Source organism: Euleptes europaea, chromosome 5 (assembly GCF_029931775.1).
Source record: "Euleptes europaea isolate rEulEur1 chromosome 5, rEulEur1.hap1, whole genome shotgun sequence".
In the NCBI taxonomy this organism is placed as follows: domain Eukaryota; kingdom Metazoa; phylum Chordata; class Lepidosauria; order Squamata; family Sphaerodactylidae; genus Euleptes; species Euleptes europaea.
Window position 1 is genome coordinate 77,116,523 of NC_079316.1, and position 27,281 is coordinate 77,143,803.

Below are 27,281 nucleotides of genomic sequence, written 5' to 3' on the forward strand. Positions count from 1 at the left end.
AAAAGTTCTGTGCTGTTGTGTACCAGGAACACAGTTTTGGTGAAGCAGATGGACAGGGTGGCGGGGGAAATCACTAGCTGTACAGGAGCATTCATACACTTGAAATGTAGGTTTTGCCAGGCAAACTGAAATTGGCAAACAAAAAAAAACCTTAGTCTTGCTATTACTGAAGCTTGTCAAAGGAGGGTGGATTCACCCAACCACCACTTGCAACATACTTTAAAAAGCATCACCGGCTCCCATAGCTGTGGCCGCTGATTCGAACTCTTTGAACAAGCCCAGCAACGCTACCCATCAGCTTTCCCCAGGCATTAGTGGTAGTGCTGAACCTTACCAGCACACAAAAACCATCCTCGAAACAGGAGCCATAAGGCCTATGGCTGTCAAAATCGACCTATCTACTGATTCCAGTGGATGACCTAATAGGAGTTCCTTGCCTCCTTACCAGAAGAAGAGGAGGAAACTAAAGTCACATGAAACTTATATAAACCATGACTTGTTATGCCTACAGCTGCCTAGAAAAAGAAGAAAGGTATGAGGCAGACACTGTTGGCCTGGGATGGAGATGTTGTGAATCTGTTTTCAGATAGAAAAGCCAGGAGAATTGTCCTACCACCACCACCCCATTTACAAAGTGTTTCTAACCAGGGGGGTAAATATTCTGATAACTGGAGAGAAGGGGGGCGAGATTTGGGGAACAGTAAGGCCAAGAGCACTTTTCAGCCCCATTGGTTTCTGATAGTGAAATCAGAGGACACACTTAACTTGGTTCTTGTAGGTTATCCGGGCTGTGTGACCGTGGTCTTGGTATTTTCTTTCCTGACGTTTCGCCAGCAGCTGTGGCCGCCATCTTCAGAGGAGTAACACTGAAGGACAGTATCTCTCCTCTCTCCTCAGTGTCACTCCTCTGAAGATGCCTGCCACAGCTGCTGGCGAAACGTCAGGAAAGAAAATACCAAGACCACGGTCACACAGCCCGGATAACCTACAAGAACCGATGGACTCTGACCGTGAAAGCCTTCGACAACACTTAACTTGCACACTGAAATCGACAGAATGTGAAGTTCCTCATAACTGGCTGTATGCTTTACCTTACTCAAACATTGTGTGAATCAATTAAAAGGGGTCCCACTTGATTCACTTTCTGTAAATTGATTAGCCAACATAGGTGTGCAGTCAGATATTGCTGAGCCTGACCCTAAAAGTCATCTGACTCAGCTGGCCTCAGATTGGGTGGGCTATATCCGAGGCAATCAATGTCTTCCTAGAACAAATCCGGGATCTGGTAACATTACAAATTAATTGTTGGGAATTTAACAGAGCCAGCCTGTCTTCCTGCCTCCCATTCCCCTGGAAACAGTATTTCTCCTGGCCAATCTTAGCTCTGGGGCCATTCAAGAGAGCTGCCTTGGCCAGTCACACAGTCTTTCTTGGAGGGGAGGGAAATTTAAACAGCGACCATCAGTTACCTTGGCCATTTTGTGCTGTGCAGCTCATGTCCTTGGAGAGATACCTTACCTGCCCGGACAGATCCTGCCTGGAGTCTTTGCCTGACAGACTGCTGTGATTAATTTCAATTATTAATTAATTTCGATTAGCTAGCCTTTCCTCTGCCTTTTCTCCTAGGAGAGGGTATTAAGGGGAGTGTCATTTGGTCACTGGGGTGAATTAGATTGCTGAGGCATTATTTTCATTGCTATTTTGTATTCTACGGAGTGAGTGTGGGATATAAAATGAAACAGATGATAGATGATGGATGATTGATTGATTGATAGATCTATCTCTGGTTTGTTTTGATCTCCTGACTTTCCTTTTCCTGGCTTTGGTGGAGTTGTTATTTATTGTAGTTCATTTTTCTTGATTTGTTGGCTTTTCTGATTGCCCACAGTTAGTGAGTTACTTGGTTTGCACCTTTTTGTGGATTACTGATTTTGGTAACGTTGCATTTTTCATGGCTTAGGTTTGTATAGGTGGGCTCCTGATGAATCAACGACAATGTGACATAAGCGTGCCTCAATTAAACAACACTCCTGTTTCTCTGCAACACAATTGTCAGGGTGGGTGGGGGCTTCATTAGATGGACACTCTAGCATGACTTTTACTTGGTTATTAATTCTGGTTTAAAAAAATGCTGTTCCAGAAAATCAGTGGCCACTTTCAAGCGTTTTCCCAGTACACAGAGAAGAAGGCTGGGAGAACCATCTTCAAGGAGCTGTAAAACTGGGACACCTGTGTCCAATCCTCTTGAAACTTGGGGAGTCTTTAGAAGAGAGAACGGACTAGCTTCCTTGATATTTTGATACCATTGGGGGGGGGGACAGAAAAATCTGCCATTTTCCTTGCATGGAAAACAGTGGGCAAACATCTAGGTCTTTTATGCATGGCTGTTTCACTCCCTGTCATCCCCCAGCATCTTTGGGTCTTTGTGTGGATTATGCATGCCGTTTCCGACCATCAGAGGTTGCCTCACTCTCCCCCTGCATTTCCCTGCATTTTGAGAGACCCGCTTTATCTCAAATTTAAAAATGCGGGCAAAATGCGGGGAAACGCAGGGGGAGAGCAAGGCGACCTCTGACGGTCGGAAATGGCATGCATAACCCAAACAAAAACCCAAAGTCATTGGACGGGTGACGGCGAGTGACCCAACCATGCGTCAAAGACCTATATCTGATCTCAATGATAATGGAAAAGGAACCCAGTCAGTCTTCATGATACAACAACAACATTTCTAAGAATTCTAAAAACCAATACACCTTCCCTTTCTTAAATTACGATATGGAATTAAAGTGATAATTTTCCCAATGCACATCCCTATTATCCAGTAACAATCTATATTAGCTTATTTCAGTTCCAATGGGTTTTTAATGAACTAGCAGATTCTTTTTTTCTAAATCAAGACAGAACATTTATCACAATGCTAGCTCCCCCAAGCGCACTTTTCACCTCTGATTGATAAATTTATCATTCCCAATGAGGTGTTTCAGTCCAATCAAACAAAGACTTACCAACCCACACTTCGGTTGTATAGGATGGGGTACATTTAATGCTGGGCTGAAGCAGCCACACACTCTCTTCTATGAGTAACATGCTGGTTCTTTGCTTATGAACATCTCTGCTGGCATGTTCGGCTATACCTCTGTTGCCTGCATAACATCAGATTTTGTGGTACTGTGCTGGGCAAGCAGGTGGAGGGGTGCAGCCTAAACATTTGCCTCCCGACACAGCAAGTCTTAGGGCCGAGGGAACAACTCTTCAACAGAGCTACATGAGATAAGGACACTTGCAACATTATCAAGACCTACCGCCACTTTGACACTTTCAACTGCAGAGAGCGCATGCCATGCATCCAAAACACATGAGAAGAAAGCTTTGGCTTCTGTGCACACCCACACGTTGTGCCAAAAAGGAACATGACTGGTTTGTTTGGCGGGGGGAGCCTATGACATTTGGATTGGTGTACATTTGTATTGCTTTCCGGCCTCCACATAAAACTGTGGAAAGGGAAGCGTGTTTTTGGCAGTCACCCAGTATAAAATTCCTACCCACTGGTTATGTCATTTGCTGTGCCATCCTAAGCAGGGTTCTAGCTTTCGGTATCCACTGAAGTTGAGGCTGGAACTTTGCTGGGGATTGCACTGTTACGGTGTGCTGTGTTTATGGAAATTAAGATCAAAAACAAATCACTGTGAATATATTATCCTACGTTGCACCTTTGGAGAGATGGAGTGAGTACCAGGCTACCACTGGTCTCTGGCAGCATATAATATAAAGAACGGCTTCATAGAGGGTAGCAGTTCTGTAACTAAGGCTGTACAGATTCCTCCCACCAGAGGACTGCAGTTCAATCCTGGCATGCTGACCTCTGGCAAGCCCCTCATTAAGACAGCAGAAAACAGCTCTTCGACTCGACAGCATGCGAAGTTTACTTTCCTTCAGGGAAACATGATCGGGACGCAAACAGGGCAACCTCTCAGACACAGACTAACAAACAGGCAGAGTGAAAACGGGAACAAGGGTTCTGTACAGCACAAAGATTCAGCCTCCTGGAACCGAGGGCTCCAGGCGTTTCGGCAGTCACTTTAAGCCACTACACAGTAGACGACGCCATCGAGCCTATCGTAGAAAAAAAAAGGCTTTGGAAACAATTAAAAAGGCAATAGCCACAGCTGGAGCAAACGTCGGAGTTCCCCTGTCCTCTACAGATGAGGCCAGAGGCCAGTAATTTATATACAGTACTTTAAATTACATTTCGAACCATGTCAGCAGAAGGGTGCGATGGGCAACACTTCCTCTGCATTGTTTTATAGCTCTCACCTCTACGTCCTGCCCTGCACCTTCACAGGGGGGAAAAATGCAACACTAACCTTGATTTATCTGCTTATAGCTTACACGGTCCTTGCAAGTAAGGAGAGCTATGTGAAAAGATCCAGTATGTTTAGAACAACACCCTACTTTGTACCCAACACCCTTTGAAAATCCCGGCTGTACAGCCTGGTGCGATTGGTGACCTAGCTGGGAATATCCTGACACCTCGAGAAGCACCAGTGAGACCAGGCTCAGTGGAACTCAAGTAGAGCTAAGATGTCACCGTAGATGTTACCCGTCGAGTTCAGTCCCGACTCGTTACTTGCGGCTACCCTGCTCCGTAAGATCCTCAGAGGCTCTGAAAATGCTGAGAGGCTATCACGCTTTCCTTAGCTGGGGCACAAGGGGCACCTCAGCGACAGCCGGTTTACAACCACATTCTCCATCTCCCCTTGCCCTCCCATCCCACCTTGTGTAGTCATGTTCTGTAATACTTTGGACCCTACACTAGGCTCTTGCCTTTTTGACCTCACCACCTGAAAATACACATCAGGGAGCTATCTGCCCCCTGTAAAAGGAAAAGGGAACAAAGGAAACGGCCCGTGTTTGCCAAAGTGTTGCATAGCGAAGTATCTTTCCTCATAGCAGGTGACTGGCAATCATTTTGATCCACAAACACAGTTCTGTAAGAACTAGCTGCCTCTGCTACGGCTCTACAGTGTTGATTTTTGTGACTCCTCTTCTGGTTTCTTAACTAAAGTACTCAGTGTACTGTCGGTCTGTTTGTCAGTGCAACCTGAGAAATGATTTCTTCAAGAGACACGCAAGCTCCTGGCCCCTTCCGCCTTGCCCCCCGTAGCCCTAGCTGCTGCCGGTGGAAGAACATACTGAGCTACACATATTCAGGTTGGAATTTTCAGATTCTGTTTCTGTTTCCGCTTCGTCAGTGGTTTCGGGGGGAGAGACGGACTCGTTCATTTGGTCCTGGCCCCTCTTCAACCTGCACAGAATAGAAAACGAGCCTGTTAGACAAAAGATAAATGATTATGGAAGCCGTGGGTTGGATGGAGGCAGCAGAACGTTTCCATGATTGCCAATTCCCTCCTAACAATCCAGACCCCTGTTCATCCAGGAGCAGCATTTTGGGAGGGTTTCAGGCTTCAGCAGGCTAGGGGAGGCGAGAAAGGCCCACTCTGGTGAAGGGAAGGGCAAGGTAAGAAATGTTGACTGCTTATACCTGGACGTCAGTACAGGATGGAATAAAAAATAGGTGGGAAAATACCACTGGAAATTACTGCTGGATCCGGGTGTATTTGAGATGAAGCATATGACATAAAATGTGATTTCATCTGAGGGGATGCAGCAGCATTTTTGTGGGATGCACCCGCCACCCTGTGTCAGAATTCCAAAGGTGCCCATAGGCTCAAAAAGGTTGGGAACCCTTGCCATAGGAAATACCAATCGCCCGGGTGACCATACAGGCGACCTTCAGCTGTATGCTACCTCCTTACAATTAGGGCACCACTGTGTAAAGAGCCTCTTGGGTGCCGTGCGTCTTAAAAATTAAAACACTGCAACTCTGTTGCCTTGTAATTTGGGTCAATAACGATGCCTGCAAAGTCAATAGAAGTACACATGTGAATCTATTCAGCAGAGGCTCTGTATCATTGATGCTAGTCAATTAAAAGGGGAGGGGCCATGGCTCAGTGGTAGAGCACTGGCTTAGCATGCAGAAGGTCCCAGGTTCAATCCCCGTCATCTCCAGTTAAAGGGACTAAGCAAGTAGGTGATGTGAAAGACCTCTACCTGAGACCCTGGAGAGCTGCTGCTGGTCTGAGTTTGATGGACCAAGGATCTGATTCAGTATAAGGCAGCTTCATGTGTAATATATTCCAGTGATTAACAATGCCATTATCCTCCTCTTTCAAAGGTCTTGAAAATAATGCCAGTACTGCAATGCCTTTGTATAGATGTAGAGCACAGATCCCCATCTTGTTGAGCCTGTGGACACCTTTGGAATTCTGACTCCAAGTGGTAGGCAAAACCACAAAATGGATGTCCTCACAACAGTACCAGAACGGGGCAGTCAATTCATAGAAAACACACGCAAGGTACTTGTCAACCTCACTGCCTCAGGATGTAGTGAAGACCACAAGTTTACATGAGGAGATTAGGCACATGAACACATGAAGCTGCCTTATACTGAATCAGACCCTTGGTCCATCAAAGTCAGTACTGTCTACTTGGACCAGCAGTGGCAATCTAGGTCCTCAGGCAGAGGTCTTTCACATCACCTACTTGCCTAGTCCCTTTAACTGGAGACGCCAGAGACTGAACCTGGGACCTTCTGCATGCCAAGCAGATGCTCTAGCACTGAGCCACAGCCCCTTCCCAAATGTCTGATAGCTCCATGAATCATTATTAGCCACGATGAACCTCCATAATGAGAGACAGTATAATTCTGAATACCAGGGCCAATCATGGGGGAAACCTAACTGTAGGTTTGCTGGGACATCGGACCAGGTCTCTGTGTGTAACCGGATAATGAAGGATCATTAGGCTGATCCAATAGACTCTTCTTTTTATACTCTTCTTCATCATCCTAAGAAACCTGTACCTTAAAGAGATTAACAATGCAATCCTATGCAGAATTACTCCAATCTAAATCCATTTATTTCAGTGGGCTTGAACTAGAGTAACTCTGCACAGATTGATCACACTGTATCACAGAAGCCAAGAAGGAGACATGGCATAAAAGCCCCAATGGCTAGACTATTCTTACTTCTGAGAGTATGCTCCTTTTTTCTACAGCTAACTATAATCCCTGCGATTTCAAAGGCTGCTCTGTGATAATGTGTTCTTTCTAAAAGCATGCTTCCAAACTCACTTCTCTCTGTTAAAAATGACAAAGTCTTGCTGAATTGCTTCAAGGCAGTCCTGGAGGTAATCATTTTCCTATGAAGAAGAGAGAAGGGGTTAATATAGTTAGCTTGTAGTTTTTGTGTGTAATAATTCTTATTTTGGTAAGGGGATAAATATCAGTATTTGATGGAAAGGGGAGGGACTTCAATTCCATAGAGTCCTATTGCCAAAGCGGCCATTTTCTCCAGGTGAATTGATCTATATCGGCTGGAGATCAGTTGTAATAACAGGAGATCTCCAGCTAGTGCCCGGGGGTTGGCAACCTAGATATGTGGAGTGGCTGTTTTTCAACCAAATGGCACCAAAATTTCTGGGGACCAAGTGCTGCCTTTCACCTAAAGACCTACCAAATTGCAAGAAAGCTGGATCAATGGGTCACATGAAGCTACCTTATACTAAATCAGACTCTTTTGTCTACTCAGACCAGCAGCAGCTCTCCATGGTCTCAAGCAGAGGTCTTTCAAATCACCTACTTGCCTAGTTCCTTTAACTGTTAGGGTTGCCAGGTTGCTTAGACTGGCGGGCAATTGCCCGCCAATTCACTGCCCGGCTCAGAAGTGGGGGTTGCGTGTGTGTGCGGCCACGCTGACACGATCACGTCACTTCCGGTTTACACCTGGAAACACCGCACCGCAATGGGCCTTTTGCCACTCAAACTCCCAGTTCTCTGTAAACTCCCAGGGCTCTGTATACATTGTGCTAAAATAATCAAACTTACAAGTCAAGGTAAGCCAAGATGAGCTGACCTGGAGATTTTGAAGGTGGAGCCTAGGAACGGTGGGGTTTGAGGAGGGGAGGGACTTCAATGGCGCTTGAAATGTGAAACCTACACAAATATACAAATTGTATTAACAATTCAAACTACACATTTCAAGCACATTTGGAAATGTGATGAGTTGAGATTATAGAGGTGTTACCCATGTTGGTTTAATTTATCAAGATGTTCCAAGTTTTTTACACGTGTATTGGGAAGTGCTGTTTGTAAAACACTGTGTATGAGGAGAGACATTTGAAACGAGAAGATAGCACCTTCCGTTGTCTTTCCCATTCTACTTTCCCATGATTATTATAACATTGTATCTCTGGTCTGTAGTTTGAATTGTTAATACCATTTGTATATTTGTGTAGGTTTCACATTTGTGGGAGACTGCTATTTATGTAACTCTCCTTGACGATTTGATACACGTACCTTTGATGGATTGACAATGCTAAAAGAAAAAAGAGGGGAATAGAACCTAACCTGGAAAACAGAAGTTTTGGCCTATATGGCCTTCCTCAGTGGTCTATTTAAATCATATAAAAACATGCACCCACATTACAAATATATTTACATTTACAGGCAATATACAACCGACCAGGCATGTAATAGATTGTATATATTACCAATTACACCAATATGTGGTGGTATTGTCTTAGGTTTTTATGTTGGGCTGTGTATGTCTCCCGCATAAGTTGTGTGCAAGTATCAACCGATTCAAACAGTAATGAGTGTGCATGTTTTTATATGATTTAAATAGACCACTGAGGAAGGCCATATAGGCCAAAACGCGTTTGGCTTGTGGTGACAGACACCAACCTTAAGAAATGCCATTGTGCTATTTTAACAGTTTTTAAATAATTTTAATTCTTATATAGCGCTTCTAATAAATTATATAGTTTTATTATTATATATATATATATATATATATATATATATATATATATATATATATATATATATATATATATATATATATATATATATTCATCCCACCCAACCTTGGGTACCCAACTTCACAATATTAAACACACAATAAATTTTATCATCCTTTGGCAGTTTATTTCTCTGTGCCCGTTACACAGTTGGCTGGTGCCACTTTGTTCTTATCAACTGTTACTGTGCAACCCTTTTTCTGTTTGACAATACCACAAAATTAACCACAGCTATACAAGCTGTGAGGCTATTGTATTTTGGTCACATTATGAGAAGACAAGAGTCACTAGAAAAGACAGTCATGCTGGGAAAAGTTGAGGGCAACAGGAAAAGAGGAAGACCCAACAAGAGACGGATGGAATCAATAAAGGAAGCCACAGCCCTCAGTTTGCAAGATCTGAGCAAGGCTGTCAAAGACAGGACATTTTGGAAGACATTGATTCATAGGGTCGCCATGAGTCGGAAACGACTTCACGGCACTTAACACACACACATACAAGCCCACATGTTTGGACTCTGCCATACAAATAGTAATGATGTGTCTACATTCCTGTCAGAGGAATCAAATCACAGACCTTGAAATTGTAGGAGATGCCTTTGATTCTCATATCATGAAAGAGATATCATAATACCTATACTGAGTGCAGCACCGGTGTTCTTCGGGGTCTTACACAAAGCAGAAATAGGCCAACACTCAAATATTTACTCAGAGTTGGGTTGTTTTGTTTTGGCCTTTTTTGTGCCAAATGTTATGCTGGAAAAAGCAAGGACACACTTACCGACTGTGAGCTGTCCTTGCTATTATCCCGGGATTTATTCTTTGCCAGCCTCTTCTTCTTCTTGTGCAACGGCCTTGACTCCAAGATCATCTCCTCTAGCTCAAAGGTGGGGTCGCAATGCAGACGGCCTTTCTGTTTTTAATCAGACCAAGATATCATCTCAAGGCCATGTGATTTACAAGCAAGATGATTGCAGCAAACATAGTGCCCCAAATACATTCGCCTCAACAAATCCTCGGCTTTAACACCGCCACTTCCTTCGTCGCAACAGGGATCGGGGATAGAAGCAAAATGCGCCCAACGCTTTGACTCACATTAGGGACAAAGCCCGGCTCCACTTTCTTCTCACAGATTTCATCCCAGTCCACGCTGGATAAGTAGGAGGACGTCTGGATGTCAGCTAAGTTGGAAAAGCGATGCTCAGGGTTCACTGTCAAAAGCTGAAATGGCAAATGTGGTGGCACAGTTTGTTCTGACGAAACAGTACTGCTAGGGGCACAAACGGCATTAACCCAGAACTCTGGGCTGATTGCTTGTGTGGTATGGTTGCTCCTTCTGTGTGACACCCCCCCTCCCCAGACATAACAGCTGAAACAGAGAGGTTATACAGGGTGGCTGAATGATGCAGTTACTTCTCACACCATTGATGCAGCTTTCTAGGGACCAGCAGAGCTGGGGAGTGAACAAGAAGAAGAGTTGGTTTTTATATGCCAACTTTCTCTACCACTTAAGGGAGAATCAAACTAGCTTACATTCTTCTTCCCTTCCCCTCCCCACAACAGACACCTTGTGAGGTAGGTGGGACTGAGAGAGTTCAAAGAGAGCTGTGACTAGCCCAAGGTCACCCAGCTGCCTTCATGTGTAGGAGTGGGGAAACCAACCCAGTTCACCAGATTAGGGTCCGCTGCCCATGTGGAGGAGTGGGGAATCAAACCCGGTTCTCCAGATCAGAGCCCACCACTCCAAACCACCGCTCTTAACCACTACACAACTGCATTAGCTATTCATCCTTCATTAGCCATTTGTCCTTAATAACCCATGGTTTTCAACGTTATAACCCCTTTGCGTTCCAACCAGCAGAAACAGCAACCATGCCTTAAAGCGAACATAACAACCGGCCCTCTGTGAACTTAACACAAACCCTGAGCAGGCATTCATTTACTTCTAAGCAATAATACACACTCAGTCACTTCAAGCGTAAGATATGGAGAAGTGGCTAGTAAAGAAATATAATGTGTTTTTAAAAGGCTCTGGTAGCAGCTTTCAAAGATCATTTACAACATTAGGGGCAATAAAAAAATAACATTAAAAACAATAAATAAAATGTGAGCTGTAAAAGCATTACAGCTTCAGACAGCTAATGGCCCTGAAAGTAATTAATTAAGTGGTTCCAGTCACATTAAAAGCAGCCAAGAAAATTAGAGCTTAACAGTATAGTCCCATATAGAGTTACTCCCCCACCTGATATGTTTTTAACCAGAAATGGAAGAAGAAGAAGGAGGAGGAGGAGGAGGAGGAAGATGAAAGAAGAGTTGGTTTGTATATGCTGACTTTCTTACAATCACCTTCCCTTCACCTCCCCACAACAGGCACCCTGTGAGGCAGGTGGGGCTGAGAGAGCTCTAATAGCTGTGACTAGCCCAAGGTCACCCAGCAGGCTTCATGTGTAAGAGAGATTGAACCGGACTCCTCCTACATGTAAAATGGTGAACCCATTCAGTTTCCTCTTCACAATCAGAAGAACTGTAGGTGGTTTTCAGGGTAATCCTAAAGAGAGTTACACCCTTCTCAGTCCACGGACGTCAACGGGCACATAAGGGTAACGCTGCTTCCGACTGTATTGCGTTATGACTATACATAGACCAGATTTTTTTAAACCCTCTTCAGAATCATGTCTTTACATAAATCATGCACTTGGATCGAAAGCAGTTCTTTATTATGGATGCTTGCTACTGGTTTCTGTGGGCAATGTTTTGAAAGCTATGCTCCTGTAGAGGGCATTCGTGCTCTTGCTGAGTAAGTTTCAAAGGGATTGTTGTTTGTGTGTTTGTGGGGGGGGGGTTACAAGATGCTGTCATCATTTTTCAGAGCAATTCAATTTTTATAAACGTAAAACGACAAATTATCAACATGATGACACAGTGTGCAGCAAGGCAAATCCTATTTCGTGACTGCAATTAAGAACAATGTCTTAAAGTGCAGGAAACCCAAAGAAAGCCCCATGGTCCTCTCCAACTTTGTTTCCAGGATATTATAATTCCATCACACTAACCGTGCAATCCCGAAAAGGGGGGGGCGAAGCACCTCAGGAGGTGGCACCGACGCTGGAGCAGGGGCGCTTATGCTGGCGCCGCAGAGCAGCGCTGCGGGATGAGGGCCGCCATGCAGCAAAACCCTTAGGAGGCGGCTCAGATGTGCCGTCCCCAGCTGCTGTGCAACTACCGCCCCCCCTTAGGACTGGGCTGCCCCAGTGCCATCCTAAGCAGAGTTACACACCCTTCTAACCCCGCTGACTTCAATCGACTTAGTAGGGAGGGTCTTCCTTTTGGATTGCATCGCAAGTCTCCCAACTATTCATGCTCAAATGACAAACGGTCATTATTTCAGTAACCTGCCATTATTTTCAAGGTACTGGAGGCCATCATTACTATCCAGAGATTTGTGCGCACATGGACATATATGCAGGCTCTCTGATCCATTTCAATGGTGGCCTGGTCCACATGTGCAAATCAATGCCCCCCCCCCCCCCATTGCTGTTACAGGGGAACCTTTGCAGGCACAGGGACAGTGAACAGGCATCAGAACTTTTCATCCTGTAAAACATGGATTAAAGCAATCATATTTTCTTGCAGTTGCTCACATGACCCAATGAAATTGGAGAATTGCTGACCAAATCCCTTTAAGTTGGTCAAGGTCCATCAATGGCTTCTAGTCATGGTGACCAAAGGGATATTCCATATATAGGAGCAGCAAACCTCTGGATACCAGTGCTAGACAGGAGCATTGGGGAAGGCCTTAGCCCAGTGGCTGCAAACTAAAGAGGTTGAGCTGGAAAATGTTAAAATTACAAATATATAAATTTTAATAAGGTGCACATGTAGATTAAAAGCATAAAACTCCTAGTAAAGGCAAAAACTTACACATTCAGTATATACAAACATAAACAACTGCGATGTACAATCTTTCTTTGACCAATATAAGATCCAAAAAGGACCAGACGCGTTTCGGCCTGGATAGGCCTTCCTCAGTGGTCAGTATAAAACTATAACTTATCACACATCCTAATATTATAATCATAACATAATGGGCAGTAAGAAATATCTAAAAGCCCTTCTAGTACAGTGAAGCTCCCTGTGAATTTATTTCTTATGCGTTAAAACCTGGCTTCACTGTCTCACCTTCTGGTGTATGCCAGGTTCTTAAGGATGTGGACACATCAAGCAGTGTATTAGGTGAAAAAGCCAAGTGGTGTCAAACATAAGGCCCGGGTGGGGGGCAGATCCAGCCCCTTGAGAGCTCTTATCTGGCCCGCAAGCAAGCCAAGGAACCGCCCCCCCCTCGATCTGGGCTATATACCTTCTTTGTTTGGACCTCCAGGGCAAACTGGCCACTGTATTTAAAAAAGGGAGGGGCTGTGGCTCAGTGGTAGAGCCTCTGCTTGGCATGCAGAAGGTCCCAGGTTCAATCCCCGGCATCTCCAGTTAAAAGGACTAGGCAAGTAGGTGACGTGAAAGACCTCTGCCTGAGACCCTGGAGAGCCACTGCCAGACTGAATAGACAATACTGACTATGATGGACCAAGGGTCTGATTCAGTATAAGGCAGCTTCATGGTTCATGTGTGACTTAGTTGGACCACTGGTCTGAATCACAGAAGGTGATCTTCCCCTTCTGGAAGGGCTCTTTCCTTGATCAGAAGGACTCTTTTCCATAGTAGGAAGGGCACATTTGTATTCAGTTCTGTGGTTTAGACCTAACCTACTGCATACAGACAGTCATCTCATTTAGACACTAAACACATACATGCAGGCAGCAATGTGCAGGCTGCTGAGAGCGTGACTCTGTAGATCATGGTCATTGCTGTTTGCACCTTGCTTGTGAACAATCACAGTCTTACTGAAGAAACAGCGACTTACCTTCCTTAATAATGCCACCATGTCTTTTGACCATCCTGTCATGTACTGGACACTTACAGTGCTGAACAACTGAACTAAAGATTCTACTGGACTATTGGAGTGGATATCGTAAGGCCTCTGAGAAAAAAAGAAAGAAATAGAAATATTGGGAACTTTTATGCTTTCTTCTGAGGTGCATTAAGAACCGAAATAAAGGTGTCATTCAGACTGCCACAACATCCCAAAACATAAAGGATACCATACCCATCCACGAAGGAGCTCGTATGCCATTACTCCCAGTGACCACCAGTCGACCTCAAAGGAATAACCAGTTCCACCATTCAGAAAAGAATGAAAGACTTCCGGAGCTAAGAGAAAAAAAGGGGAAGAAATCAATATATTTGGCCCTACCACTTTTGAACACCATAGTGCACCATCTTGCTAAGATTCAGACAGATCCATGGAGTACCTTCCACCAAGCTGGGTCTAATGCATCTCTGTGGCTGCCTTCACAGAGGAAGTATTCTCCATTGAAGCAAGACTTAACAAAAGAGAATCATTAGACTCAACTCACGGAAGCTTTATTTATTTAGATCTATCGATGCGCATGGCGATTTAAGGAGAACATGAGCACAGGTCCGTGCCCTAAACTGCACAGAATCCCAAATCTGAGACTAGGAAACCAACACGTGGAGAAGGTGGGGTTAAACCGAGGGAGAACATTTGTTCATTGCACTTGCTTGTTTTTAGGCTTAGTTCCTATAGGGCAGTGGTCGGCAAACCGCGGCTCCCGAGCCACATGCGGCTCTTTGGCCCCTTGAGTGCGGCTCCCCGCCTCCCCACCCCTGCCCGTCGGCTCAGCGGCTCCTCTCCCCCTGCCCCACCCCTGGCCGGGGACACCCGGGCTCCTCCTCCCCCACCACGCGGGCCAGTGGAGGCTGTTTCTGCGCTGGGGCCAGGAGACCCGGCATTTCCTGGGAGGGGCCTGGAGCAGCCGCCCCCGCCTCCGAGACTGGCTTCTGACCGGATGGAGCGGGTCGGTCCCGGCCTCCGTTTGCTCAGGTCAGCTGCATTCCGCCATGCCTTTCCTCGGGAAAGGTCTCCTCGGCTGGCCGGCCGGCCGGCCCTTCTTCGCGGGAGGTGCTGACGACTCCCGCTGCCGCCGGCCGCCCACCCTCCGCCGAGGCCAGAGGCCCAGCAAAGCCCAGGGAGAGAGGGAGGGAGGGAGGCCTCCCAGGCTGGCCAGGCCTTCCTGGAGGGGGCAGGGGTGCAGCTCCAGGTGGCCCTGATGCCCAGTGGGGAGGGGGCTCTTCCCCCTCCACACCCTCCTGGCCTCAGGGGCCCCAGCCGGCGTGCCTCACATCCCAGCCCGGGGGGGGGGGGCGGGGCCAGCATGCCCTCCCCTCCCGCCAGCACTGGGCTTGGAGGCACCGGGGCCGGTGAGGTTGGGGGCCGCCCCTTCCAGGCAGACAAGCAGGCAAGGAGGTTCTCCCCCAACGCGGGCCTGTTTCTGCCGGCCCCCGCCCAAGGAAGGCTCTTGGCAGACCAGTCATTTGTGGCCAGCTGCACCCTTGGGAGCAGATGCCGAGACCAGCCAAGCCACAGCCCGCTCGGCCGCCGCGGCGCCCCATCCCCCGCGGCAGGACACGCCGTCGGAAGCAGCTGCAGCCCATTTGCCCGCCCACCCGCCTGGAGACGCTGCTGCCCCCCTGCCCCGCCCAAGGCAGGGGGAGGCCGACCACCTGCCAATGCCCAGCGCTGGGGGGGGGCAGGGAGGAGCCCCCTTCCTGGGGGTGGCAGCAGGGGGGGGCCTCCGAGGGTTGGGCAGCCAGCCTCGGTTGCCCTTTTATTTGGGGGGGGGCTTGGGAACTGGGACAGGGGGAAGTCTGCACTTGCACCGTTTGGGACGGGCTGTGGGTCAGTGGTGGAGCATCTGCTTTTAGGTGGCTCTCAAAAGAAATCTCAATCATTGTACTGTTGATATTTGGCTCTGTTGACTAATGAGTCTGCCGACCACTGCTATAGGGGATCGGGAGTAAGGGATTGTGCCAAAAGCAGCAGAGGGATTATATTTTGTTATGTATACTTTTTGTTATATATACTTATATTTTACATGAGGCATAATAGTCATATTCAACTGCAGTGTTTGTGAAAGGAAGATCTGGTTCCTCAGAATATTACATGATGCCCATTCTTGGGTACCTATTTCCTCAAACTCATGCAGAAAGCTAACAGTGCAGTCCTAAACACAGACACACCAATTTCCTTGAAAGTAAACTCCACTGAATATGCTTGAGTAGGATTCTGAGTGGACCTGCTTAGGATTGCTCTCTCCAGCTGGCGTGGTGTAGTGGTGAAGAGCGGCGGACTCTAATCTGGAGAACTGGGTTTGGTTCCCCACTCCTGCACATGAAGACTGCTGGGTGACCTTGGGCTAGTCACAGTTCTCTCAGAACTCTCTCAGCCCCACCTACCTAACTAGGTGCCTGTTGTGTGTGTGGGGGGGGAGCGAAGGCAACTGTAAGCCACTTTGAGACTTCTTATGGTAGAGAAAAGCGGGGTATAAAAACAACTCTTCTTCCTTATGGCAGATGAAGAGAGGCAGAGAAGAAGCCACTTCCCTCTCCTCCAGTTGGCAGACAGAAGCAGCAGTGGGCAAAAAGATGGCATCCTCCCCATCTCCATTTTCTCACCCTGCAAGAGCTGTTGCCCTGAGGTAGGAATAGGGTTGCCAGCTCTGGGCTGGGAAATACCTGGAGATTATGGGGTTGGAGTCTAAGGAGGGTGGGGTTTGGAGAGGGGAGGGACTTCATTGTCCAATTGCCAAAGTGTCCATTTTCTCCAGGGGAACTGATTTCTTTCACTTGGACATCAGTTGTAATAGTGGGAGATCTCCAGCTACCACCTGGAGGCTGGCAACCCTAGGTGGGAAAGAGTGCTTGGGAAAGAATAATCCAAGAGCCGGTAAATCCTGTCCAGACAATAGGCCCAATTTTGTTATTATGACAGCCTTTCTGCAGGCATCCCATTTGCATTGCACTCCCGGGAAACTCCTCTGTGGGAGGCCCTTCCCATCCCCTTCTCACTCTATCTGTCCATGCAAAAAGGTTGTCGTGGAAAACAAGCACAAGGGTAACAAGAACAAAAGAAGTACACTAAATGCAAAGAAATGGGTGGGGAAATCCCTCAGGCATCATGTAGATTTTGGAAGTAGTGATTGTGAGTGTGTTTGCTAAGTTCATCCATCCAATGCTCCCTTTAAGTATCAGCTCACACAGATGTGGATCTTGCTACAGAACCATCAGTGTACACGGGGCTTTGTTCATTGAGAAACCTTGTTAGTCACCACTCTACAAAATGCTCAAAATCATGTACAATAGGGATGTGCATTTGTCTGGAAATCATCGCCAGCTAAGCAAGCCTCGTTTGGCAGCTGTGAGTGGCTTCTCAAACAGAGGGGGCAATGGGGGGGGGGGGCAGCCGGATGACTCCTACAGCAGCACCTGGCAAACCAGTGGAAACAAAAGTGAGCTAAATAACAAAGAAGGAGAAGGAAAAGGAGAAGGAAAAGGCGAAGGAAAAGGAGAAGGAGAAGGAGAAGGAGGAGGAGGAGAGGAGGAGGAGGAGGAGGAGGAGGAGGAGGAGAAGAAGAAGAGTTGGTTTTTATATGCCGACTTTCTCTACCACTTAAGGAAGAATCAAATCGGCTTACAATCACCTTCCCTCCCCCTCCCCACAACAGACATCCTGTGAGGTAGGTGAGGCTGAGAGAGCTCTAAAAGAGCTGTGACTAGCACAAGGTCACCCAGCATGCTACATGTGGAGGAGTGAGGAAACCAACCTGGTTCACCAGATTAGCCTCCATTGCTCATGCACCCAGTTCTCCAGATCAGACTCTACTGCTCCAAACCACCGCTCTTAATCACTACACTACACTGGCTCTCTGGCAAATACACAATTTGCAAATGTAACAAGAAAGAACAAAACTTTTGGAATAAATGGAAAAATTAAAGCAAAAATAGGACAATACTTTATACAAGTAATCTAAAGAAACAACAACAAAAAAAGGAGGGAGGCCTTGTCTGTTACAGTTTGCATTTCAATGGGGGGGCAACAAAAGGGTAGGAAGGATGGGAAAAGGCAAGCGTAATAATCACGGTTGCCAACCTCAGGTGGGGCCTGGAGATCTCCCAGAATTACAACTGATCTCCAGATGACAGAGATCAGTTCCCCTGGAAAAAATGGCAGCTTCAGAAGGTAGACTCTATGGCATTACATCCCTGCTGAGCCCCCTTCACTCCCCAAACTCTACGCTCCCCCAGGCTCTGCCCCCAAATCTCCAGGAATTCCCAATCCAGAATTGGCAACCCTTGTTGTTCTCCCTCTCTCATAATACCAGAACACAGGGTCATCTGCTGAAGCTGGAGGATGAGAGATTCAAAACAGATAAAAGGAAGTATTTCTTCACACAACACATAGTTAAATTGTGGAACTCCCTGCTCCAGGATGTGGTGATGGCTGCCAACTTGGGAGGCTTTAATGGGTTGTGGACATGTTCATAGAGGATAGGGCTATCCATGGCTACTAGTCAAAATGGATACTAGTCATGATGCATACCTATTCTCTCCAGGATCAGAGAAGCATGTCTATTATATATTAGGTGCTGTGGAACACAGGCAAGACAATGCTGCGGCAGATGTCTTGTTTGTGGACTTCCTAGAGGCACCTGGTTGGCCACTGTGTGATCAGACTGCTGGACTTGATGGGCCTTGGTCTAATCCAGCATGGCTTTTCTTATGTTCTTCTGTAGCCATGTTGGTGAACCTAAAGCATGCGTGCCACAGCCGGCACGCCAAGCCCGCTCTGTGGGCACGCGCGGACCCGTCGTGTCTGCCTAGGGCTGTGCCGTGTTGCCGTGGTGAGGGCGCTGAGGGCGGTGCTGCTCCTACCCAAGCCCATGCTCCCCAAGCCTGCACTGGCGCCCTCCCTCTCCTTGCACCGAGGCAAGCCCCTCCCTCTCAGCTGAGCTGCAGCCGCAGCTCAGCTGTTTGTCGGGCCCCGCCTGTCTTCAGTTTGGACCTGGAGGCTGTGGCCAGCACCTTGCCACGCTCTCCCTCTCAGCTGAGCTGCGGGGCAGCTCAGCTGTTTGTCGGGGCTCCGCCAGTCTTCAGTTTGTCGGGGGGCCCGCCCGTCTTCAGTTAGTCTGGGGCCCCGCCCATCTAAAAAAGCATTTAGAAAATTCTACAACATTTGCAGACAATCCTACAAGTCATCAGGAAATCTACAAGGAATTTTCTAGCATTGTAGCAGCTGCAAAGGTGAATCTTAGTAACAGATTTTTACAGTTCTGTAAGATGGAGACAACCCTGTGTTTTCTTACTTCTCCAGATAAAGCCAAATTTGAAGAACTTGATCTTTCCTGCCGACACTGGTTAGTTTTAGAAAATCTGGAAATGGAGCTAATAGAATTTCAAGAAAGCTCTATCTGGAAAAATAAATTCTATGACCTGCATGAAACACTTGAGAAGATAGAAGGGATCCCAAAGGACAGCACAATTAGTTCTGAAAATGAAATCCTTAAAGTGTGGAATTCTCTGCCAAATAATTTTAAGTCAATGAAAGCACTTGGGATTGCTTTCCTTACTTTGTTTGGATCATCCTATGCTTGTGAGCAGCTGTTTTCAGCTTTGAATTATATCAATTTTGACACCAGAAACAGGCTAACAGATGACCTGAGTGCTGCATGTGTTGATCTCAAACTTACAAAGTATGAGCCAAGGGTAGACAAATTATCAGCATGCACACAACAGCAAAAATCACATTAATTGTTCAAAAAATTTGATGATGTCCTCAAAGATGTCACAAAAATGGTGAATTACATAATGACTCGTGCTCTGAATTGTCGACAGTTTCAAGCACTTCTTGAGGAGGTTCAGGCACAGTATAATTGTTTACTTATGTACAATAATGTCCGGTGGCTCAGCAGAGGACGAGTCCTGGAGAGATGCATGCCAAATGCAAACTTTTACCTTTCAATAAAAAGTTGTTTGTATCATTGAAAGCTCTGTTATTGTGTTTTTCTTTTAACGCAAAATATGTGAATGTATGAGTTGTTTTTTCTAAACTAAAACCTCAGTATTCAGGTTAAATTGCCGTATTGGCACTTGGCGATAAATAAGTGGGTTTTGGGTTGCAGTTTGGGCATTCGGTCTCTAAAAGGTTCGCCATCACTGTTCTGTAGTAACAAGTGATCAGTGGGCCTTTTAAATAATAAAATGTAATTGGGAAAGGAAGATCCCATCAACAGGGCAGAGTGGCTGGCTAGTGTGAACTCTACTTAGGGCCAGCTTTGCAGGAGAGGGAGATGATAAAATAGACTTATTATGAAAATAGTTGCATGTGAATGTCATGGTTTCAACCAAAGGGAGATTCTTGCTCACCCATGTAAGGCTTTGTTCCGGCTAAAGCAGTTGCTCTTTCACCATCTCGAGTTATCGTTGCGATATTAAAATCTGTTAGGTGCGCATGGCCTTAAAAGAAGAAAAAAAAACAAATTTGAGAATTTACGTGCACCGAATTTTACCCAGGATTATGGCTTAAAATATGACCACATGAGTTAATGAAATATGTACACATATACAAAGCTCCTTCATTTGCATTGTTCATATAGATCAGAATATTTGCATTTCTATGACAAAACACAGATTTTACAGATGACGATGAACGACATTAAGTTAGGGTTCCAGGAAAAATAATCAGTTAAAAATTTGATATTTTAAATCTCACAACTTCTAAGGCAATGAGGTTCCTTAAATGAACTGATTCAAGATTTTAAAACATTTGTCTAAAGAATTTCCGGTTACTCATATCTTAAGGGAGGAAATGCAAGATCAGTGAAATAACTTGAAGACTAGAGTTACATGCAGATCTTATAGCTTGAGCAACCCCTAGATAGTTGTAATGTCTGAATGCAGACAATTAAACAATCTACATTTCAAAGAATCATAGAGTTGGAAGGTACCACCAGGGTCATCTAGTCCAACCCCCTGCACAATGCAAGAAATACATAACTACCTCCCCCCCCACACCACCAGTGACCCCCAGTCCATGTCCAGAAGATGGCCAAGATGCCCTCCCTCTCATCATCTGTTTAAGGTTATAGAATCAGCATTGCTGACAGATGGCTATTTGTTGGCAGCTGACTGTAGTTTGTACTAACTGTGGTTTGTCGACCCATCTACATTCACAAACCACAACTTGTTGAATAAAGCTTCCCCCTCGCAGACATCTGGCCATGGAGACAGCAACCGATGGATGATGGCCTACCTGCTGGGAGGCAGGAGACTGACGAGTTTATATACCACCTGGGATTTACCTGGGATTAACCTGAATTGGCTGTCAAAAAACAGAGTTGCACTTACCTGTAACTGCTGTTCATTGAGGTCTTCGGTGCAGACACACATGTGGGACTGCGCCTGCGCGCAGGCCTGCCGCCGGAAAAAACTCAATAGCCTTAGTCCTCAATCGGGGATGCCCCTCCCTCACAGGCGGGGCCGGCTTTCGCGCCGCGCAGCCCGCATGCTCTTGGGCGGGGCATCCCCTTCCCTCCTCAGTTCCTTCTCCGCCGCCGACCAAGACAGCCAATAATACTGGTAAACACTCAATTTCTAACCAATAAAACTTTCCTTTTGCTTTAGGTCGACAGTGGGGATGGAAGGGAGGGATGTGTGTCTGCACCGAAGACCTCAATGAACAGCAGTTACAGGTAAGTGCAACTCTGTTTTCATTTTCTGTCTTCGGTGCAGCCCCACATGTGGGATAGTCGCAAGCTTACCCAGAAAAGGTGGTGGGGTCGACTTAAGAAAAAAGGGTCTGGAGAACTGCTCTGCCCACTGCTGCATCCTTCCTGGCTTGCAGGTCCAGTGCGTAGTGTCTCACGAAGGTATCCTCTGACGACCACGTTGCCGCTCTACAGATGTCTCCAACTGGAACCCTCCTGTGAAGAGCAGCAGAAGAGCCCTGCGCCCTAGTGGAATGTGCTCTAATGCCTAATGGACATGTCAACTTTGCCTGCTTGTAAGCTATTCTAATAGCTGAAACCACCCATCTTGCTATCGATTGGGCCGAGGCTGCTTTTCCCTTCTTGGGTCCCTGATAGCAGATGAATAGTGAGTTAGACCTTCTAAACAATTTGGTACGGTCAATGTAGTAAAGGAGCGCCCTCTTTACATCAAGTGAATGCAAAGCCCGTTCAGCCTGAGAGGACGGGTTAGGGAAAAACACCGGCAAGACTAAATCTTGAGCCAGGTGAAAGGATGATATCACCTTGGGTTTAAATCTGAAGCTAGGGTGAAGGACCACCCTTTCATTATAAACCCTGAGAAACGGGCCATCGATACGAAGGGCTGCTAGTTCCCCCACCCGTCTGGTCGAAGTCACAGCAATAAGGAAGGCTATTTTTGCCGACAAGAAGGACAGAGGCACCTGGGCCAAAGGCTCGAACGGTGTCAGCATCAGTTTCGCCAGTACTAGGGAGAGCGACCATTGTGGTGTTAGAACCGGGTTAGGAGGAAACAGGTTATTAAGACCTTTCAAAAAACGCTTTGCGAGAGGATGGGAAAACACTGTGTGTCCCTCCACCTTATCATGAAAGGCGGAAATAGCTGCCAGATGAACCCTTATAGAGGAGACCGCCAGGCCCCTCTTGGTCAACTCTAGCAGATAATCTAAAATTTTAGGAATAGGGCAGTTAAACGGGGAACAGCCCTGTTGCTCCACCCATGTTAGGAACCTATCCCATTTCCTATCATACGAGTAGCGGGTAGAGGGTCTTCTAGCCTGTAAAAGGACCTCTTGAACCGGTTGTGAACAGCCCACTAACAAGAGGGAACTATTCTCCATGCCATGAGGTGCAGCCTCTGCACATCGTGATGGGCCAGATCCCCCCAGCGAAGTAGGTTCGGGTGATCGGGTAGCGTCTTGCAGTTCCCTCCCGCTAACTGAGTGAGGAGGGTGAACCATATCTGCCTCGGCCACCTGGGAGCTATGAGAATGCAGTCGGTGTTGTCTGCAGCTATCTTCCCCAGAACTCGAGCAAGTAGGGGGAACGGAGGGAAAGCGTAAAACAGACTGTTCGACCAGGTGAGCTGGAACGCATCCCCCAGGGAGGAGGGGTCGTTCCCCGCTAGCGAGCAAAATTCCACTGCTTTCTTGTTGTCCCTGGTCGCGAATAAGTCTACCTGAGGGGTGCCCCATTCCTGAAAAATGGGGAAGAGAAACTGATCTTGTAGCTCCCATTCGTGATTTGTGGTAAAAACCCTGCTCAGTGAGTCTGCCTGTGTGTTGTGGACTCCTGCTATGTGGATGGCACGCAAATCTATATTGTGTGTCCCGGCTATTGCCCAAATCCTTTGGGCCTCTCTGCACAGGGGGATGGAACCCGTACCCCCTTGTTTGTTGATGTAAAAAACTGTGCATGAGTTGTCCGACTGTAGAAGTGTCCTTGAGTTCTGGAGGATATCTGAGAGAGAGGTAAGAACGTAACGTACTGCCTTCATCTCAAGAAAATTTATGTGCATTGATGACTCTCTAGGGGACCATCTACCTTGAATAGAATGATTCCCACAATTACCACCCCAACCCTCCATGGAGGCGTCCGTGGTAACTGTAAAACTTGGAGTCCAAAATCCCAGGGGGACCCCTTTCAGAAGGTTGGTTTCTGAAAGCCACCATTGTAGTGATCGCAAGATAGGCCTGGGAATGGACAATCTGTACCACTTGGAGTGGCGAGAAAAATCATAGGATCGAATGAACCAATTCTGCAGTTCCCTCATTCTCAGCCTAGCTAGAGGGGTCACCGCAGTGGTCGAGGCCATAAGGCCTAATAACCTCTGTATGGAGACCACAGACTGGTGTCTATATCGCATGAACCAGTGAATTAGTCCTCTAATGGCGGATATCCTCTCAGTGGGGAGGAAAGCCCGACCCGCCCTGGAGTCTAACACAGCACCAATAAACTGAGCCCTGGGTGATGGGACTAACTTAGACTTCTTCAGGTTGACCATCAGCCCTAACCTCGTACAGGTAGAGAGAACTAGCTGCAGATTAGAAGAGAGTAACTCTGGGCTCGATGCTGTAAGCAACCAATCGTCAAGGTAGGGATAGATCGTACATCCCTGGTCTCTGAGGAAGGACATAACTACTGCCATGCACTTCGTAAAAACTCTGGGGGCCGTGGCAAGGCCAAAAGGGAGGACCGAATATTGAAAATATTCAGATCCATAACGAAACATTAAGAAGTGTCGATGTTCGGGGTGGATAGAAACGTGGAAGTAGGCGTCCTTCAGGTCCAACACTGCGAACCATGTACAGGGTGTAACAAGTTCCATCACAGAGGGTAAGGACACCATTCTGAACTTAGAAACTCGTAAATATTTATTCAGAAACCTGAGATCAATGATGGGTCTAGAGCCCCCATCTTTTTTATTAACCATAAAAATTCGAGAAAAGAAACCCAAACATGGGGGGTTAACTTTTTCAACAGCACCTTTTTGGATAAGTTCAACCAGTTGTGGTGCAAATTCGGGGAGAGGGTTATCTGCCGCAGAACTGGCAGGGGAACAAGTGGGAACGGATTTGAACTCCAGGCGGTAACCCTGTGAAATGACCTTAAGAACCCAGGTATCAGAACAGATAGCCTGCCAGGCCGCAGAGAACTTTGCCAACCTATTTAGGAATGGCCGCCCCTCCTCAGGGGAATGCAGACATAGTCAGAATTTTTGGGAGGGTTGTCTCTGGTCCTTGTTTTGGGTGCTGGGAGTAGAGCGCTGCTTGAAGCCCTGTTTCTGCCTGGGATGTTGATGTTGAAACTTTTCGTGCTGAGGATACGGGTGGAATCTTTGGAATCTTGGGAACCTATTGAAGGAGGGACCAAAGGATTGTTGACGGAACTGGGGCTTGTCTCTCTGATGTTGGTGGAAGGCAGGAGTCACCCCCAGGGACCGGGCGGTCTGGCGGTCCTTCTTAAGATTTGTAAGGAACTCGGTGGTAGATGAGGCAAATAGGGTGTCCCCCTCGAAGGGGAGATCCTCGATGCGCGACCTTGTGTCTAGAGGGAGGGCAGTAGAGCGGAGCCAGGAATGGCGACGTAGAGTGATTGCTGAGGCCATTGTTCTAGCTGCGCTGTCAGCTGCATGTTTGCCTGCGTTGATCTGCTGTCTCGACAGACGCGTGGCTTCTGCTTGTATAAGACGCAAGGCATTTTTGGAGTCCTCCGGGAGCAGGTCAATATGGGGGGCAATCTTTTCCCACAGGAACAGCTGGTACCCCCCCATAATAGTTTGGTAATTAGATATGCGAAAATTCAGTGCGGCAGAAGAGTAGGTCCGTCTGCCCAACTGATCTAAACGTTTACTCTCCTTATCAGCGGGAGATGAGTGAGGACCCTGCCGTTGTCGGGATTGCATCTCTGTAGTTACTATGGAGGAGGGAGGAGGATGAATCGTGAGAAACTCAGCCGACTCAGGTTTTATTCTGTACAGATTCTCCACCTTCTTGGAAGAAGCTGGGAGTGAAGCAGGTTTCTTCCAAAGAGACATAGCAATCTCGGAAAGGCCTTCCAATATGGGGAAGGCAGCAATACCCGGTGTGTCGGGGTAAAGACGGCTAAGAATCTTGTCCTTAGGTCTATTGTCTGTTGTGGAAATGTTAATGTCCAGTGCTTCAGCCATCCGTATCATTTGCTCCGTCCGGAGCTTGAGGTCTTCAGATGGTGAAATGGCATCTGTATCCCCTACTAGTTCATCAGGAGAAGGCTCTGATATATCCTCAGAACCTTCGTCCCTAGATTCTATCTCGTCTGCTTCTGACTCCTCTCTGGGAGTGCGCTGAGTCAAAGGGGTAAAAGGAGAAGGCAGTTGAGGTGTATGAAGGACCACCGGTTCGCCTCTAACTGATAGCTGTCTAAAGCGGCAAAATTCTATCCAGTCCTTGACCAACTCTGGAGATATTGTAGGAGCAGATGTAGAGGGAGCTGGTTGGAATATCTGCTGCAGTACCGAGGGGGTCGGTACCATGGAAGCTGGGTCCAGTGGGTCTGGATCCGAGATGAATGGAGGACCTTCAAGCGGGTCGAGGTCGACCTCGGAGTAGGAATGGAACGGAGAGCCGAGGTGAGGTGAGGGTGTCCTCGGTACCGAGGGCGGTACCGAGGGCGGTGCCGAGGGCGGTACCGAAGGCGGTACCGAGATGGAAGCATCCGGTGCCGAGGGTTTTGGAGCTGGTGCAGACTTCTTCTGCGTCGAGCGGTTGGAGCCATGATGTTTCTCTAGGTGTTTAGTCTTGTGCTTGTGTTTCTTATGGCCCTGAGGTGGATCCGAGGAGCTCGGGTCCGAAGGTCTCGGTGTCGAGCTGGTACCGGGGATCGGTACCGATCTAGTCGACTGCGCATCTCCCGGGGTCCTGGAACCCGTCGAGGGAGAGGGGGCCGAGAGGGCTTTTTTCCAAAGTTCGGCGCTCAGCCGGTGCGCGCGAGCATTGCGAGACCGGGTAGAGAAGCCTTGGCAGATGGCGCATTTAGACACGTTGTGCCCTTCACCCAGGCAGGTTAGGCAGAGTTCGTGTTGATCTGAGTGCGGTATTTTAGCCGGGCACGTCTTACAGATCTTGAAGGGGGCCTTGGAGGCCATCTTAGGCGCTAGCACCAGGCCAAGGGAGATTGTGAATAAATTTTTCTTTCGTCCTTTAGTTACAATAAATTTATTTTTAAGTTTCTTATCTTCTCTTCTTTTTTTTTTTTTTTTTTTGTAGAAAGAAGGGGGACCGTGGACGCGGCCCTAAAGGACTTACGAACGCGTTGAGGTAAGGCAAGGAGCTCCGATCCAAGCGGCGGCAAGAAAGGAACTGAGGAGGGAAGGGGATGCCCCGCCCAAGAGCATGCGGGCTGCGCGGCGCGAAAGCCGGCCCCGCCTGTGAGGGAGGGGCATCCCCGATTGAGGACTAAGGCTATTGAGTTTTTTCCGGCGGCAGGCCTGCGCGCAGGCGCAGTCCCACATGTGGGGCTGCACCGAAGACAGAAAATGAACCACGGTTTAAACAAAGTACAATTATCATGGCATATGAATGTAGCCTAGGGTTTAATTCTAGCCCTTCATTTTTAAAATCTGGTTTTCCACCTTAAAAACACTTTCGCTTGAAAACCCAACTTGACATACTGTTCTGTGTAACTTCAAAGCTTGTAGGAATGATTTGGTCCTAACGTTTATTTATTTATTTAAAACATTTCTATCCTACTTTCTCTCCTTAGGCTCGAGTCTGGCGGTATTGTTCTGACCCTATGATTTTTGTGAGAACGGACTGACATGACTACTCGGACTTTAAGAATTAAACTCCTGGGTAAGCCTGCTCCACATCAGAAATCACGTATTTTTTCCTCTTCCTATGACTAGTCTGGGATATGTGGGGGATTCTAT

The 27,281-nt window shown here is 47.2% G+C and overlaps 1 protein-coding gene across 1 annotated transcript in view; it reads right to left on the reverse strand.

Moving 5' to 3' along the window:
- Positions 1 to 4,876: 4,876 nt before the first annotated feature.
- Positions 4,877 to 27,281, reverse strand: part of STK32C (serine/threonine kinase 32C) — a 224,667-nt gene continuing 202,262 nt past the window's right edge. Inside the window, exons 6-12 of the mRNA XM_056849782.1 lie at positions 20,253 to 20,342; positions 14,077 to 14,180; positions 13,834 to 13,950; positions 10,014 to 10,139; positions 9,700 to 9,831; positions 7,193 to 7,260; positions 4,877 to 5,305 (exon numbers count right to left, since the gene is read on the reverse strand). Of these exons, the coding sequence (XP_056705760.1) occupies positions 5,167 to 5,305; positions 7,193 to 7,260; positions 9,700 to 9,831; positions 10,014 to 10,139; positions 13,834 to 13,950; positions 14,077 to 14,180; positions 20,253 to 20,342 (776 nt within the window). The 3' untranslated portion in view covers positions 4,877 to 5,166. The remainder of the gene's footprint in view (positions 5,306 to 7,192; positions 7,261 to 9,699; positions 9,832 to 10,013; positions 10,140 to 13,833; positions 13,951 to 14,076; positions 14,181 to 20,252; positions 20,343 to 27,281) is intronic.